The sequence below is a fragment of the Natrix helvetica genome, assembly GCF_964273705.1.
Source record: "Natrix helvetica genome assembly, chromosome: 2".
In the NCBI taxonomy this organism is placed as follows: domain Eukaryota; kingdom Metazoa; phylum Chordata; class Lepidosauria; order Squamata; family Natricidae; genus Natrix; species Natrix helvetica.
Window position 1 is genome coordinate 107,867,669 of NC_138552.1, and position 15,530 is coordinate 107,883,198.

The window sequence follows — 15,530 nt, forward strand, 5'->3', positions numbered from 1 at the left end:
CAAGGATAAGTGAGATAGTAGAATCAGGTTAAGACTGCAACTTCAATTACTCAAGGTCATCTGTACAGCTTCATCTTATAGAAAGCTGTGATTTCATTAGTTGAAAACAGCAATTACAGCTTCCTGTATCCCTTTCGGATGGATTAGAAAGAATCAAAGATAGTTTATTTTCTTAAATTAAAATGACATTTTAAAACTTAAATGCTTTTCAGCAACCTGTTTATTCTGCACTTTAATTACGGGTGTTGTAGGAGATGACCAGGCTGACCCTGAGGGAGGAGTCCAACGTATCATCAGTCATGAGTGCCTTCATGCCCACCAGAGATCTAAGTCTAGCCCACCTTGAGTTTCTTTGACTCTTATCTACTGCCAAATTGATTTGGCTGTTAGTAGTTCAGATTAATGTCAAGCACCAGGGAAATCAGAAGATACAGGCAGTTTAAATGGTTATAAAGGTTTAAGCTCCCTACAAGAATCTGAACTACTAACAGTCCAAGCAAATTGGCGGTAGGTAAGAATCACTGGAATACAAAGTGGACTGAACTTAGATGTCTTGTGGTTGTGAAGGGACTCGAGACTGATGACACATTTTACCCCTCTCTCAGACTCACCTTTGTCATCTCCTGCAGTTGTGCTGCTTTTAATGTTTTGTCTGTTTTTTATTTAATCATCCCAAAGTTTGAATTTTGGCTTATTGGTGTCTGGTGCATTTTTATGCTATTTTTCAGAATTGTGGCAAGCACATGCCTGTACATACATACATTTGCATTTCCTATTTCTGCCCTCTGGTGTAAACAGGAGATTTAGAAAGAAGTTCAGGACTAAGTAATTAAATAAATGTCTTTTTTTCACAAGCTGCGCTTAAACCATTTAAAGAAATGTTCCATTGTTGCTACTGGGACTCAAAAGCATTCAATGTCAGACTTGGGATTCAAATTAAAACATCCAACCATTCCAGAATAAACAGATGCTTATTCAATGAGTCAATCTTGCCGGCAATAGCAGTCAAGATAAATGCTACACCCTTTTTGTGAACAATAAACTTTACTATTACAGTCTGAAGCTACCCTACAACTTTTTCTTTCATCCTTGTTGGCACCAAAACTGTATTTCATATTGAACAAATTCATTATTATTAATCAAAACTATTATTTTTTTCAACTTTTGCATTCGGCAGTTGAAACTACAATGTAGGAGGTATTAGATTCTACATGATATTTGTAACTTTTTAACAATATCTACACTGGTGAGTGACAATGGTCCTTAAGTTTTCCCCCCAAGGAATGTTAGGACTTCAGCTTCAGATAGGTTTGTCCTTTAAATTAGTAGTGCTGCTGTATCCTGAAAAATTAGATGCTGATCTGAGCATAGAAGCAATGTCTGGAGCATCTGCTTAGGGACAAACACAATATTTATTGAAGCAACAGTAAGCAAAACAACATCTCCAATACCAAGACAAAACAATGCACAAATGATGGTTTGGTCCCAATGATGTTAGTGTGAGAGGTGTTATTTCATGCTTAACTAGTTCATTCACTGAAATCAATGGGACTTCAGTGGTAAACTGGCCTATTTATTGAAACCTGGGCAAGGGTGGAAAGAAAGGGAGAACTTCTCTCGGATATCTGCCCACCAAATTTCAGATTTGTCATTGAGCTCTGCAATAGTGACTCTACCCTCCAGACTGCATCAGGCCCTCAATAAGTTGAACCAAGTCCATATTTGGGCAATCTATTTGCCAGTTGGTGAAGTTGCTGCTTCCCAAAGTCCTCTTCCAAATAACCAGATTTTCCCTCAGCCTGTCCTGACTTCAACGTACGTATCATGCTCAAAATGCGGTACTGGTAAAGCAGCATGCTAATTGCCATTTCCTAAATGGATGGTGGCCATCTGTTGGTTGAGAAACATCACCTCCTGTATCCAGTTTAGTATACTGAAGCGTTGAAAGAATAATTAATTCATCATTCTGAGTTCCTAACAAAAAATAGTCACAAAGTAGTTGTAACTTTTTAAAACAGTTTTATTCTTCTACAAAGACCTTTCAGTCAAGAATCTTTTCTCTAGGTAGTAGAAACGTAGACTCCTTGGTGATCTCTGAGCTTGGTTGTTTTCTTGCAGATATTTCATACCCTACTAGGTAACATCTTCAGTGCTACTAACACTGAAGACATTACCTAGTTAAGCAATGAAACATCTGCAAGGAAACAACCAAACTCAGATAGCACCAAAGATTCCACAGTTCAACCCTGAACAAATATTTTCTCCTATAAGTAGTAAAATGTTCACTTTGTATGTGGGGTATCTTTTCCAAAACTACAAACTAATATAGTCTTTCTTGGAATTCAAACAGTTATTTCTCAAACAATCTTTGCTGCCTAGCAGTCAACACTGGATTTGCCAGTATATCTGGTCCTTTCCTGTTGGCTTCCCTTCCTGGCTATTTACAAGTCATGTTTAGATCTTGGAATGGTTCTGAATAACTTCTCCATCTTTCATAGAATCTTAGGAGTACCTAGGTAATACTATACTCTATTTGTTAATAGTATTGTGTGTTTTCACTGTTTCTCCACATTCTTTTTCTTTCCTGTTTTCTACACACCAAGGAACTCCCTTATGGAGGGAAAAAATGAAATTAACATATAATGATATTTGATCCACCAATTGCCCAATGAGCAGGAGGCGTAGAACCAAAGGGGATCAAGTAAGAAAAGTAGCAGCTGACTTTAGCTCCGTTACATGAGACATAGAAGGGAAAATCTCAATTCTTAAATATTTGACCATTCTGTTTCATAAGCTGCATTTGAGGAACTTTCCTTGAACAAAACCTTTCCACACTAAACCAAAGATAATATTTTCTTGGTTTCAAAAGAAATTTGCTTTATACTGTAAGTAGTTGCTTTTTAAGAAATCTGATTAAAACAGTTTGGCCCGAGTGGCATGGAATGGGGAAGATCAAGACAAAGAGAGAAACACAAAAGGACATGAAAGCAAACCTCTTTGGTTTCTCAACCACTTCCCTTGGCCTTGCTAGACTCAGGATTCTTGCACTGGGCTGCCTCAGCAAAGCGCTTGAAGAGACGGGCCATATTGGAACTTGATTTCCCCAGATTAACTTGCTGTTATAAATACAAAATGCAAAATGCCAGTCAAAATGAGTATACAACCACATACCCGGATAATCTATAAATAATATCATATTATATTTATTATATGAGAGCCAGTTTGGTGTAATGATTAAGGCATTAGGCTAGAAACCAAGACCGTGGAAATTCTAATCCTGCCTTAGGCCCAAAGTCAGCTGGGTGACCTTGGGCCAGTCACTTTCTTTCAGCCTCAGAAATGAGGCAATGGCAAGCCATTTTTTAAAAATGTTGCCAAGAAAAGGCATTCTTCAAAAACTTATTTAATTAACAATTAAGTTCTGAAGGTACCAGACAAGAAACTGGGAGACTGTGAATTCTAGTTCCACCTTAGGACTCAAAGCAAGCTGAGTGACTTTGGGCCACTTACTCTCTCATCCCAAATCATCTCAAAGGAATGTGGCTGTGGAGAAAATAGGAGTATTGGGTATTTTGCCGCCTTGAGTAATTTATAAATATAATAAAGGCAAGATAAATAAATAAATAAATAAACAAACAAACAAACAAACAAACAAACAAATAAATAAAAAGACATGATTGAACCAAAGGAAAAAAATATTTGTTATATAGCATAAGATCTATGCTTGATCCCACAGTATTAAAAACATTGATCTTTAGATTGTGTTTCTACTATCTAAATACAGTAGTAATTGTAACTATTACTCTTCAAAGTATCAGTAAATTGAAACTATTTGGGCAGAGAATATGCCAACAATTATGAGATTGGTTTGTTTTGATCTGTAAATTCGCTAACACAGCTCACAATTCATGTAAACTCACTCATACATATTATCTCACGTAACTGCTGCCCCCAAGTATTAGCAAATTGAAAAGAGAGAAAAAATATCATTTTAAGGCAGAAACAGAAATCCAGGCAAAATTCCCCACAAAATAAGGCTGGCTGGGGAATTCTGGAAGTCAAAATCCACACATCTTAAAGTTGCCAAGGTTGAAAAAAGACAGCAATAAATGCTACTGCAGCAACAGAGACCCATAAATTGGGAGTTGTTAAATTCTGCCCGGACTTCACAAGAGCGGACTTGTAACTGTTGTTGCCATCACACAAAATGAAAGGGACTACAGTACAGGAAGAACAACAGTTGCCAGTAGCACTGCGTGATTCATCTCTACATACTAATAAATTACACAGTTCTTGGTACAGTATATTTACACAGGAATAATCTACCTGAACAGATCTTGAAGATGTACTAAAAAGGGTGGGGTTTCACTAAATTTTAATATAGTGAAACCATAATTTTCTTTTTCTTTTTTATATTAAAAGAAACTATTTTTCTTTTTTATACTAAAAGAAGCCATTGCAAGGTGGTAGGGGTCTTGATGGTGGGACAAAATGGAGCAGTGGCTAAGATGCTGAACTTGTCAATGCGAAAGGTCAGCAGTTCGGCAGTTCTAATCCCTAGTGCAGTGTAACGGAGTGAGCTCCCGTTACTTGTCCCAGCTTCTGCCAACCTAGCAGTTCAAAAGCATGTAAAAATGCAAGTAGAAAAATGGGAACCACCTTTGGTGGGAAAGTAACTGCGTCCCATGTGCCTTCAGCGTTTAGTCATGCCGGCCACCTGACCATGGAGACGTCTGCGGACAGCGCTGGCTCTTCAACTTTGAAACAGAGATGAGCACCACCTCCTAGAGTTGGGAACAACTAGCACATATTCGCAAGGGGAACCTTTATCTTTTTACAATTGGGGTATTTTAAAGTAGATTTTTAACTGTCTATTGATGTAATTTGTTTCCTCCTCCGTGTATATGTATATGTGTTGTGTATGTATGTACGTTTGGTGTTGTTATGTATTTTATGTTATATGCTCCATTGTACGCCGCCCCGAGTCCTACTTGGAAAGGGAGCGGCTAATAAATCCAAATTTATTATTATTATTATTATTATTATTATTATTATTATTATTATTATTATTATCTTTACCTTAGGGGTCTTGAAACAGGTGTTTGAGCAGAAAGATTGGTGTGTCTTACACTCTGCACTAGGACGGTAGCTTGCCAGGAGGAGTAGCTACTAACCTGTTACTGATGCTCAGTATTATTAGTGCAAATACTTTTGTACCTAAAAAGTTAATTTAGCAGGGAGGAAATAAGTCAACTGAATAAAGTACCTGAATTGTTCTGTATAGTACTGTACCTGCTAAAGAAGTGTGAAGCAAGTTGGTAACTACTGTCACCCAGCTGCTCTGGAATATTCTTTTGATGCTTACCAAGCTCTCTACTTTATGTGTCTGCATAAGTATGTTTAGATTCTTTTAATTACAACAAAACAGTGCAAGCATGCTGCAGAATCAAACCCCAACCTCTAGTAACATCTGAACTCCATATTCAAACTTGGTAACTTTAAGATGTGTGAACTTCAACTCCCAAAATTCCCAGCCAGCATTTTGGCTGGCTAGCTAGGAAATTCTGGAAGTTGAAGTCCACATACAGTGGGGCAAAAAAGTATTTAGTCAACCACCAATTGTGCAAGTTCTCCCACTTAAAAAGATGAGAGAGGCCTGTAATTGGCATCATAGGTAGACCTCAACTGTGAGACACAAAATGTAAAAAAAAAAGACCAAACAATCACATTGGCTGATTTGGAAATAATTTATTTGCAAATTATGCTGGAAAATAAGTATTTGGTCAGTATCAAAAGTTCATCTCAATATTTCGTTATATATCCTTTGTTGGCAATGACAGAGGTCAAACATTTTCTGTAAGTCTTCACAAGGTTGGCACACACTGTTGCTGGTATGTTGGCCCATTCCTCCATGCAGATCTCCTCTAAAGCAGTGATGTTTTGGGGCTGTCGCTGGGCAACACGGACTTTCAACTCCCTCCAAAGGTTTTCTATGGGGTTGAGATCTGGAGACTGGCTAGGCCACTCCAGGACCTTCTTACGAAGCCACTCCTTCATTGCCCGGGCAGTATGTGTGGAATCATTGTCATGTTAAAAGACCCAGCCACGTTTCATCTTCAATGCCCTTGCTGATGGAAGGAGGTTTGCACTCAAAATCTCACAATACATGGCCCCATTCATTCTGTCCTGTACACGGATCAGTCGTCCTAGTCCCTTTGCAGAAAAACAGCCCCAAAGCATGATGTTGCCACCCCCGTGCTTCACAGTAGGTATGGTGTTCTTTGGATGCAACTCAGCATTCTCTCTCCTCCAAACACGAGTTGTGTTTCTACCAAACAGTTCTATTTTGGTTTCATCTGACCATATGACATTCTCCCAATCCTCTTCTGGATCATTCAAATGCTCTCTAGCAAACTTCAGATGGGCCCGGACATGGACTGACTTAAGCAGGGGGACACGTCTGGCACTGCAGGATCTGAGTCCCTGGCGGCGTAGTGTGTTACTGATGGTAGCCTTTGTTATGTTGGTCCCAGCTCTCTGCAGGTCATTCACTAGGTCCCCCCGTGTGATCCTGGGATTTTTGCTCACCGTTCTTGGGATCATTTTGAGCCCACGGGGTGAGATCTTGCGTGGAGCCCCAGATCGAGGGAGATTATCAGTGGTCTTGTATGTCTTCCATTTTCTAATTATTGCTCCCACAATTGATTTGTTCACACCAAGCTGCTTGCCTATTGCAGGTTCAGTCTTCCCAGCCTGGTGCAGGTCTACAATTTTGTTTCTGGTGTCCTTCGACAGCTCTTTGGTCTTCACCATAGTGGAGTTTGGAGTGTGACTGTTTGAGGTTGTGGACAGGTGTCTTTTATACTGATGACAAGTTCGAACGGGTGCCATTGATACAGGTAATGAGTGCAGGACAGAGGAGCCTCCTAAAGAAGAAGGTACAGGTCTGTGAGAGCCAGAAATCTTGCTTGTTTGTAGGTGACCAAATACTTATTTTCCACCATAATTTGCAAATAAATTATTTCCAAATCAGCCAATATGATTGTTTGGTCTTTTTTTTTACATTTTGTCTCTCACAGTTGAGGTCTACCTATGATGCCAATTACAGGCCTCTCTCATCTTTTTAAGTGGGAGAACTTGCACAATTGGTGATTGACTAAATACTTTTTTGCCCCACTGTATCTTAAACTTATCAATTTTGAAAACACTGATATAAAGCCTAAAGTCATTTTTAGAAAATGGTAATAGTGAATGATAGAGCCCAATGCTTTCTTTGCAAGTCTCCTTTCAAAAAAGACAGAAGTAAATTGGGGTGGTAAGGAGTAACCTGGGAAGTTAAGAAGCATGACAAACAAGCAGCCACCTTATTGATTGACTTATTATTATTATTATTATTATTATTATTATTATTATTATTATTATTATTATTATTATTATTATTATTATTATTATTATTATTATTTATTTATTTATTTATTAGCGCTTATAGACCGCCCCCTCTCCTGAAAGGGACTCGGGGTGGTGTACAGTCCGTATCAAAATACAACAAATTAAAACATAATAAATAGATACATAAATACGTATATGAGAGGAGGATAAAAATATGCCAAACTGTACAGCTAAATAAATAAATCAGAATATACAAAATTTAAAATCCCAATATCATATAAGATTAAATTTAAAAGAGACAATCCCTCTAAAAACCAGTAAAAAATGTGTATGCCAGGGGGTAGACGTTATAAATTATGCCAGACCAGCCAGTCGGAACAGGTGTGTCTTCAGTTTCTGTCGGAAGGAGCGGAGGTCAGTAGTGGTTCTAATGTCAGGGGGGAGGTCATTCCAGAGGGTTGGGCCCATCACAGAGAAGGCCCTACTCCTCGGTGTCGCCCGTTGGCATTGCCTAGTGGACGGCACCAGGAGAAGGCCCTCCCTGTGAGAGCGAATTGGCCGCAGGGATGTGTGTGGGAGGATGCGATCCCGCAGGTAGCTAGGCCCTATGCCATGGAGCGCTTTAAAGATGGTAATCAGAACCTTGAAACGCACCCGAAAGACTACAGGCAGCCAGTGCAGCTCGCGCAGGAGAGGTGTTACGTGGGAGTACCTAGTACTCCCCATGACTACCCGCGCGGCTGCGTTCTGGACTAGCTGCAGTCTTCGGGCGCGTCCCAAGGGAAGCCCCATGTAGAGAGCGTTACAGTAGTCCAGGCGAGACGTCACCAGTGCATGAGTGACTGTGCGTAGGGCATCCCGGTCCAGAAGGGGGCGCAATTGGCGCACCAGGCGAACCTGGTGGAACGCCCCCCTTGCCACGGCTGCCACATGATCATCCATTGACAGCCGGGCATCTAGGAGGACGCCCAAATTGTGCGCCCGTTCCACAGGGGGCAATTGTTCGCCCCCTATGGCCAGTGATGGAATCAGCTGGCTGAACTGAGGTGCCGGTAGCCACAGCCACTCGGTCTTGGAGGGGTTGAGTTTGAGTCTGTTGTCCCCCATCCAGACCCCGACGGCTTCCAAACACCGGGACATCACTTCGACAGCCTCGTTGGGGTGGCTTGGGGTTGAGATGTACAACTGAGTATCGTCAGCGTACAGATGGTACTCAACCCCAAAACCACGGATGATCTCACCCAGCGGCTTCACATATGCGTTGAACAAAAGGGGTGAGAGGACCGACCCCTGCAGCACCCCACAAGAGAGTGGCCTCGGGGTCGACCTCTGCCCCCCCGTCAACACACATTGCATCCGGCCGGAGAGGTAGGAGCCGAACCACCGTAAAACGGTGCCTCCGACTCCCATCCCCTTCAGCCGGCGCAATAGGATACCATGGTCGATGGTATCAAAAGCCGCTGAGAGGTCTAATAGGACCAGGATAGAGGAACAACCTCTATCTCTGGCCCTCCAGAGATCATCAACCAACGCGACCAAGGCTGTCTCTGTGCTGTGCCCGGGTCGGAAGCCGGACTGGCGTGGGTCTAGATATACGGATTCATCGAGGCGACGTGGAAATTGCTGCGCCACCACATTCTCAACAACCTTCGCTAAAAAGGGGAGGTTGGAGACTGGACGGTAATTAGCTAGCTCCGTTGGGTCAAGTGAAGGCCTCTTGAGTAGGGGCCTCACCACCGCCTCTTTCAAGGCAGTCGGTAAGGAACCCTCACTCAATGAGGCGTTCACCAGGCCCAGAAGCCAGCCTCGCGTCACCTCCCAGGATGCCAGTACCAACCAGGAGGGACACGGGTCCATTGAACACGTGGTGGGTTGCAGCCGTCCACGCAACCCGTCTAAATCCTCGGGGGCAACAGAGTCAAACTCCTCCCAGAGTGGACTCACAAGACTCACTGTTGACGGCTCGTCCGGTCCACTGGGGGGAGCCCATCCGCTCCGGATCTGAGCGACTTTGTCCTGCAGATATTCCCCAAACTCCTCTGCTCTTCCCTGCAAGGGTGCCCCCCGCGTCTCCTGCGACAGGAGCGAGCGGGTCACCCTAAACAGGGCGGCAGGGCGGTTATCCGCAGACGCAATGAGAGCGGCACAATGTCTACGTTTGGCCGCTCTCAATGCCACAAGGTAGGTCCGTAAATAGGCTCTTACCTGTGTTCGGTCAGACTCGGAGCGTGAGGACCTCCACCTGCTCTCTAGACGTCTCCTATGGCGCTTCATCACCCTTAGCTCCTCGGTATACCAGGGAGCCCGGGTGGGTCGCTGCCGTAGGAGAGGTCGCAAAGGCGCAACCCGGTCCAAGGCCCCCGCCGTCGCCCTATTCCAGGCGTCGACTAGGTCCTCCGACCGAGCGCGGGTCAGGGCTACAGGTAGCGGCCCAAGCTCCGTCTGGAACCTATCTGGTTCCATCAAGTGCTTGGGGCGGTACCAGCTTGAGCAAACTGGCTCCGCCTCCTCGCGGTGGAGGGTAGCGCCAGGGAAGTCCAGCCGGAGACATGAGTGATCTGACCATGACAGGGGCGTAATATCTAAATCCCCTATTCCCAGATCACTCATCCACTGCTCAGATACAAAGACAAGGTCCAGTGTGTGGCCGCCTTCGTGTGTGGGGCCCTGAATTAATTGGGCTGAAAATAAATGGGGCATTTTGTCAAGACCTCATCTACCCGGTTGAATAGGCAAGACCGTATAACAACAACTTCATCAATGTACTTACAACATATGCTGGTAAATCACAAATGTTCTGACCATCACACCTAAAAAGCACTTTAAAGTCCACAGGTAGTCCATGATTTAGGACCAGAATTGGGACCAGAATTTATGTGGCTAAGCAAGATAGTTAAATGACTCATGACCAACTTTACAGCTTTTCCCCATGATTGTTAAGTTAATCTCTGCAGTTGTTAAGCAAACCATGCAGTCATTAAGAGAATTCATCTTTCCCCAATGACATTTCTGACAATTTACTTCTCAGAAGTCATCTGGGAAGGTTGCAAATGGTGATCACATGACCCCAGGATGCTAAGACCATTAAAAGCACATGCTGGTTGCCAAGCAGACAAATTTTGGTCATGTGATCATGGGAATGCTGCAGTAGTCATAAATGTGAGGACCATTTATGTCACTTTATTCAGTGCCATTGTAACTTTGAATAGTTACTAAACAAATGGTTGTTAGTTGAGGACTATCTGTATCTAACTATTACCTTGATATCTAACTCACCGATGAAAATTCCATACGTCTTTGGTTGGCTTTGGTTTTGCAAGGTCTTGTAACCTGGAAAATGATTTTTTTTAAAAGCATTACATGGTGATGGGGTGGAAAGTCAATTCTCTAAAATTTTACAGCCTGACAAATGTTCCCAATTCCACTGAGCAACTTCCAAGCATGTCTTGCATTTAATTATACCAAGTGCAAATACCAGAGCTGCATTCCTTCAGGTCTTTAACTTCCATTACTGTTGATCTGCTCTGGGAGCACTGAGAGAGAATCAACAAGGAGATTATATATTATTATTGCAAGTTCATTTGATACCCAGATAATACATTTAGCTGATTGCCCTTAATTTCCAATAGGGTTTTACCATGTATAAATCTTACTTCTAGGCAAAAGCTTCATTGAGAGGCACCGATGCATTGGGGTGGTAGGCCTTTAATTCAGGCTGAGACTTGTTAAAAGAGGAACATTCCTTGTCAGCTAAACCCCACCCTCCAGTTCATAATGGTGTTAAGAGAGAGGAGCTTGAGAATAGTTACTATAGAAGGAGGAAGAATCTTTCTCCCAGCCAGTGACAGACACTGTGAAAGAGACAGAAAGATCTTCCTCCTTCATCCATTAGCAACACAGGCTATAAATTAAGCTCGTCAAGCTTGTAGTTCCAGATTGTATATCAAATGGAGTGTACAGTGTGCGAACACGCCAGTGCACGAAGGAATGGGATCAGTGCTCTTTTGGACACCCACTTTGCTAGAGTCAACAGCAAAGTATATCTACTTCGCCCAGGATGAGTGTTTATTACACTCAAGCAAAAAGCTAGGTGGTGTTGCAGTCTTACACATTTTTAATAGGGGACAGTTTCGGATCAGCTACTGGTGGGTTTCCTATTGTCCTTTCTTCTCCCAACCAGCATCACTTCCCAGTGGGAAAAATAACCATCAGTTGTTGTACAAAATGTGTGGTAGGACAGAATTTAGGAGCCTCTAGGTACTGCCTCCCAGAGTATTACTTATTTTTTCTGCCCAAACATTGAACCATTTTCTTTGCTATCAACTGTCCTACGTAGAGAAGAAAAAAAGGCAGGAAACACAAAATGTAACTATTGTTCACCACTCGAGTGCAATTCCACCCACTAAACTGGCTAGAACAAAATAGTAAACTAGATTGGTCACTGTCTGAGAATTTTTTTCTAGTTTTCTTATGTGCAGCAATTTAACTGTAAAGTAATCACTTATGCAATTAAAGTTAAATCTAAATCTATGTCAAATAGGTACTGTCAACATTCTGACACTCCCTGTGAATTCTTCCTTATAAAGTTAATATGGCTGTTATATCCCAAATAAAGACTATTAAAATTGATAGCATTTTTGTCCCAGACTCTTCTGTGCAATATCCCTGACCCACATGCATAAACTAGAGAAATAAGAGTGATAAATATGGGTAAGTTGACAATGAAGGAGAGTTAGCAGTTCTCTCCAGTTCTGCTTGTGCTATAACTGAAATGCAAAATTAAACCTGATCAACATCTATGAGCAATGCGTTGAGGAAGAAATGATTGTGAAGTCATCATCTACCTTCTCTGCTCATATAAATATCATCACTTTATACTAGGGAGTAGAGAATATGTTTCCTATTAGTATTATACAGTATGTTATTACTTTCCTCATTTTAAATTTATTTTCATAGAATCAAGATAATCTGCAGGCCAGCTACTGCAAAACAATTGAAAATAATTATGACATCATGCATACTAGAAGACTCACTGGTTACCCCAAAAAATCAAGATAAATAAATACATTCAGATTTTTTTCCCTCCCAATTGATCATGGGAAAAGACAAGGTAACTTTTCTCCTCTCTAGAATGCCTTCACAACCTCAAACTCAGTTCTGTAATCATTCTGATTCAAATATTGGGGAGGAATTCAGAAAAGGAGAGGCATGACCTGTTTTGTAAACTGAAGCCTGAATGTATCACTTTGGATATCACTCTGCAATTCCTGAATGTATCTATATATAACTACTCAGATATAGGAGCTTGATGATTTTTATCTTACCATTCATTTGAATAAAACCCATGGGAAGTAGCTGCAAGAGAAGCAGAAAAGAACAAATGGATCTGAAAATGATGTCCATATTCTATAGTTAATTATATGTTGTAAGTAATTCAGTAATGCTTGGGTGTGGGATTAAATCAGCAAGATGACACATGGAGTCCATTAATTCAATATTCCAATCCTTTTCTACCTCTGTGGGACATTGCCAAAATAGCAACCAGCAACTGCAGTACTAGCAATGGAAATTCTTATTGATAAAGTGCTAACAGGGCTCATAAAAATGCCATGAATTACAGCAAAAAAAATGTGGCTTTGCTTAAATATCCAGTCTTATAAATGTTTAGAATTTAGCCAGCATGGAATCTCTGGGTTTCTGAGGTCCAAAGGGCACAACTAGTTCTGCAGCTATATTAAACATCCAAGAGACATACAGCATCCTGAATGCTAATATATTCTTGAATTCATTGATTAAGCTTTTGTAACTAATATTAGCATTTGCTTCTAAGGTACCAAAAAGACTTTTGTTTTGTGCTGCAAATATTAGCATGATTCCCTTATTCAGCACCTTAAGCAGGATATGCTTTAATAATGCAAAAAAGAGAGAGTATATTATTCTCTATGGCAGTAGTTTCCAATCTTTTCTATGGTCCACACCCTTAGGAAATGTTTGATTAATGTTCATACCCTGTACAAAAGTAATTGTGACTTGTGACTCATCACAAAAGATCACAGGCCACTCTTTGTTGTAGTCCCTGAAATTCTATCCTACACACCCTGGGAGTGGAGCACCCCAGATTGGGAACCCTTGCTCCATGGATTCATATGGTCCTGAGAAGTGCTATGGAAGTCTATCCCATGTAATACGCCCTATGTGCAACTTTTCTGGCATGGTTAATAGTTACATCGATCATTTATTTTTGGAGCTGTCTACATGATTGTATTTGTTTGTAACACTCTGATAATTGAATAATAATAATCCCAAAATATCGGGAGCATCACTTGAGCTCCATTAGCATTGACAAAATCAGCATCAGTCAATCGCAAAAGGCAGCTTTACCTGGAACAGTTTATATCCTGAGATGATACCGTTAACAACAAACAACATCATCTCTCTGTTCCAGGACCTTGGAAAGGACTTGGTCTCTGGATAAAAATGCCAAATCCAGTCTAAATTATAGTAATATATTCTGGAATGCTAGGAATTACAATTATCTTAAACTTTCAGGTATCTCATATAATGCAGAAATAAGGGCTTAGTTCAATGAACGATGTATTTTTCTTTTGGTTTTTATTGTTTTTGTTCTAATAATTGATAACCTACTGCCTTTTAATAAAAATTTGTTAAGTCACAAAGAGTGCTACCAATCTCTGAGTTTTTGGCTACCATAAAACCATTTCCTATATTGGTTCTGAAATGTGAGGCCCAATAAATTTATTTTCTAAAGGATTTTACTGGATGGCTGCCTCACAGGGGATGTGGGTTGGAGAACTATTTCATTTAGTTAATTACCAGTTGGTGGTTAAGTGGCAAGGGCAGTTCCATGTGAAATATAAATTCTAGCTATCGCAGCAATAAGAAAAAATTAAACAGTACATGGGTGTAAGTAAAAGAAATAAAAAGACTAGCTGTTATCTCTAGATTTCAAAAGACAAGGCTTGCACACAGAGGTATTAGCACTGCTCCTGGCCTTCCTAAGTTCACAAAAAGTTAAAAATAAATAAATGAGCATGACAGGGATCGATGAGCAAATTATTAATGGGATTTTCAGAAACTTACACAATTAGTTTTTTTTTTTAAGTACAGCATTTAAGTGCCGCATTAAATACATTTGTTGCACCCCATTTGTAAACAATGAGAAATGACCGCTACGCTCAAGTGGTAAAATAAAAGATATGTTTCCATAAAATCCATCCAGCTGCGCAAAGTGCTCCCTTGCGATGGAATCAGTACAATCTTATTGCCTTTAAACAAAGAAGAAAAAAATAAGCGAGAGGGACCTATTTAGCCGCGATAGTGATGATAGCTTGCCCTTCAAGCCCCACTTTTTCTCTTAAATCAAAAGTAAAAATAAAGTAGTATCTTTGCTTTCCCCTCCCGCGAAAATCCATTCTGTGCATAGATGGTCTCATTCTGCGAGGTGTCATAATTGCAATGCCCAACAAGAGGGCAGGTTCTACCCGGAAAGGCGGTGGCGTTTTAGACGGTTGTACCCTTTACTGACCCGATCGTGGCTGGACCATCCTGCGCGATATGAATAGCCCTGCTTCTCCTAGCTCACGCCGCAGCTTGCAGTTGTAGAAAAGCGGGTGCTCGGGAGCGCACCTTGCGTTCTTCTTTGTTCCCGTCGCCACGACAACACTGCCGTTTGTTTCTCTTTTCTCTGAATTTCCTTTCTGTGCCGTGGGAGGGCGCCTAGGATCCGTAGGTGCTATTTCCTAACAGTGCAAAAAGTCCAGTCGCTTCGGCTCGCCCTTTCGTTTTAATTGTTTTTCTATGCAAGAGGATTCTGTGCGATTATTAACATTGCTTTGCTTTTATTACTATATCTAACATGAATATTCACTAGCTGTCTGTTTGCAGTGCTCTAAAATAGTGTTTCTCAACCTCAGCAGCTGTAAGCCATGTGGGCTTCAACTCCCAGAATTCTTCAGTCAGTATGCAACCGTGGAGTTGAAATTCACATGACTTAAAATTTGCCGGGATTGAGAAACACTGCTCTAAAATCTGAAAAACCAAAGAAGGGAAGTCAAGGCATTTCTATCACCTTCTTTCGGATGCATTTGTCTTAGTAAAAAAAGAAGAGGTCATTGCAGGAA

The 15,530-nt window shown here is 41.2% G+C and overlaps 1 protein-coding gene across 1 annotated transcript in view; it reads right to left on the reverse strand.

The window, feature by feature from the left end:
* The window catches only part of SPMAP2L (sperm microtubule associated protein 2 like), a 36,148-nt gene extending 20,826 nt beyond the window's left edge, over positions 1-15,322 (reverse strand). The window contains exons 1-4 of the mRNA XM_081940492.1: positions 14,936-15,322; positions 12,714-12,744; positions 10,666-10,719; positions 2,994-3,116 (exon numbers count right to left, since the gene is read on the reverse strand). Coding sequence (XP_081796618.1) covers positions 2,994-3,116; positions 10,666-10,719; positions 12,714-12,744; positions 14,936-14,954 — 227 coding nt within the window. The 5' untranslated portion in view covers positions 14,955-15,322. The remainder of the gene's footprint in view (positions 1-2,993; positions 3,117-10,665; positions 10,720-12,713; positions 12,745-14,935) is intronic.
* Between the last annotated feature and the right edge of the window lie 208 nt (positions 15,323-15,530).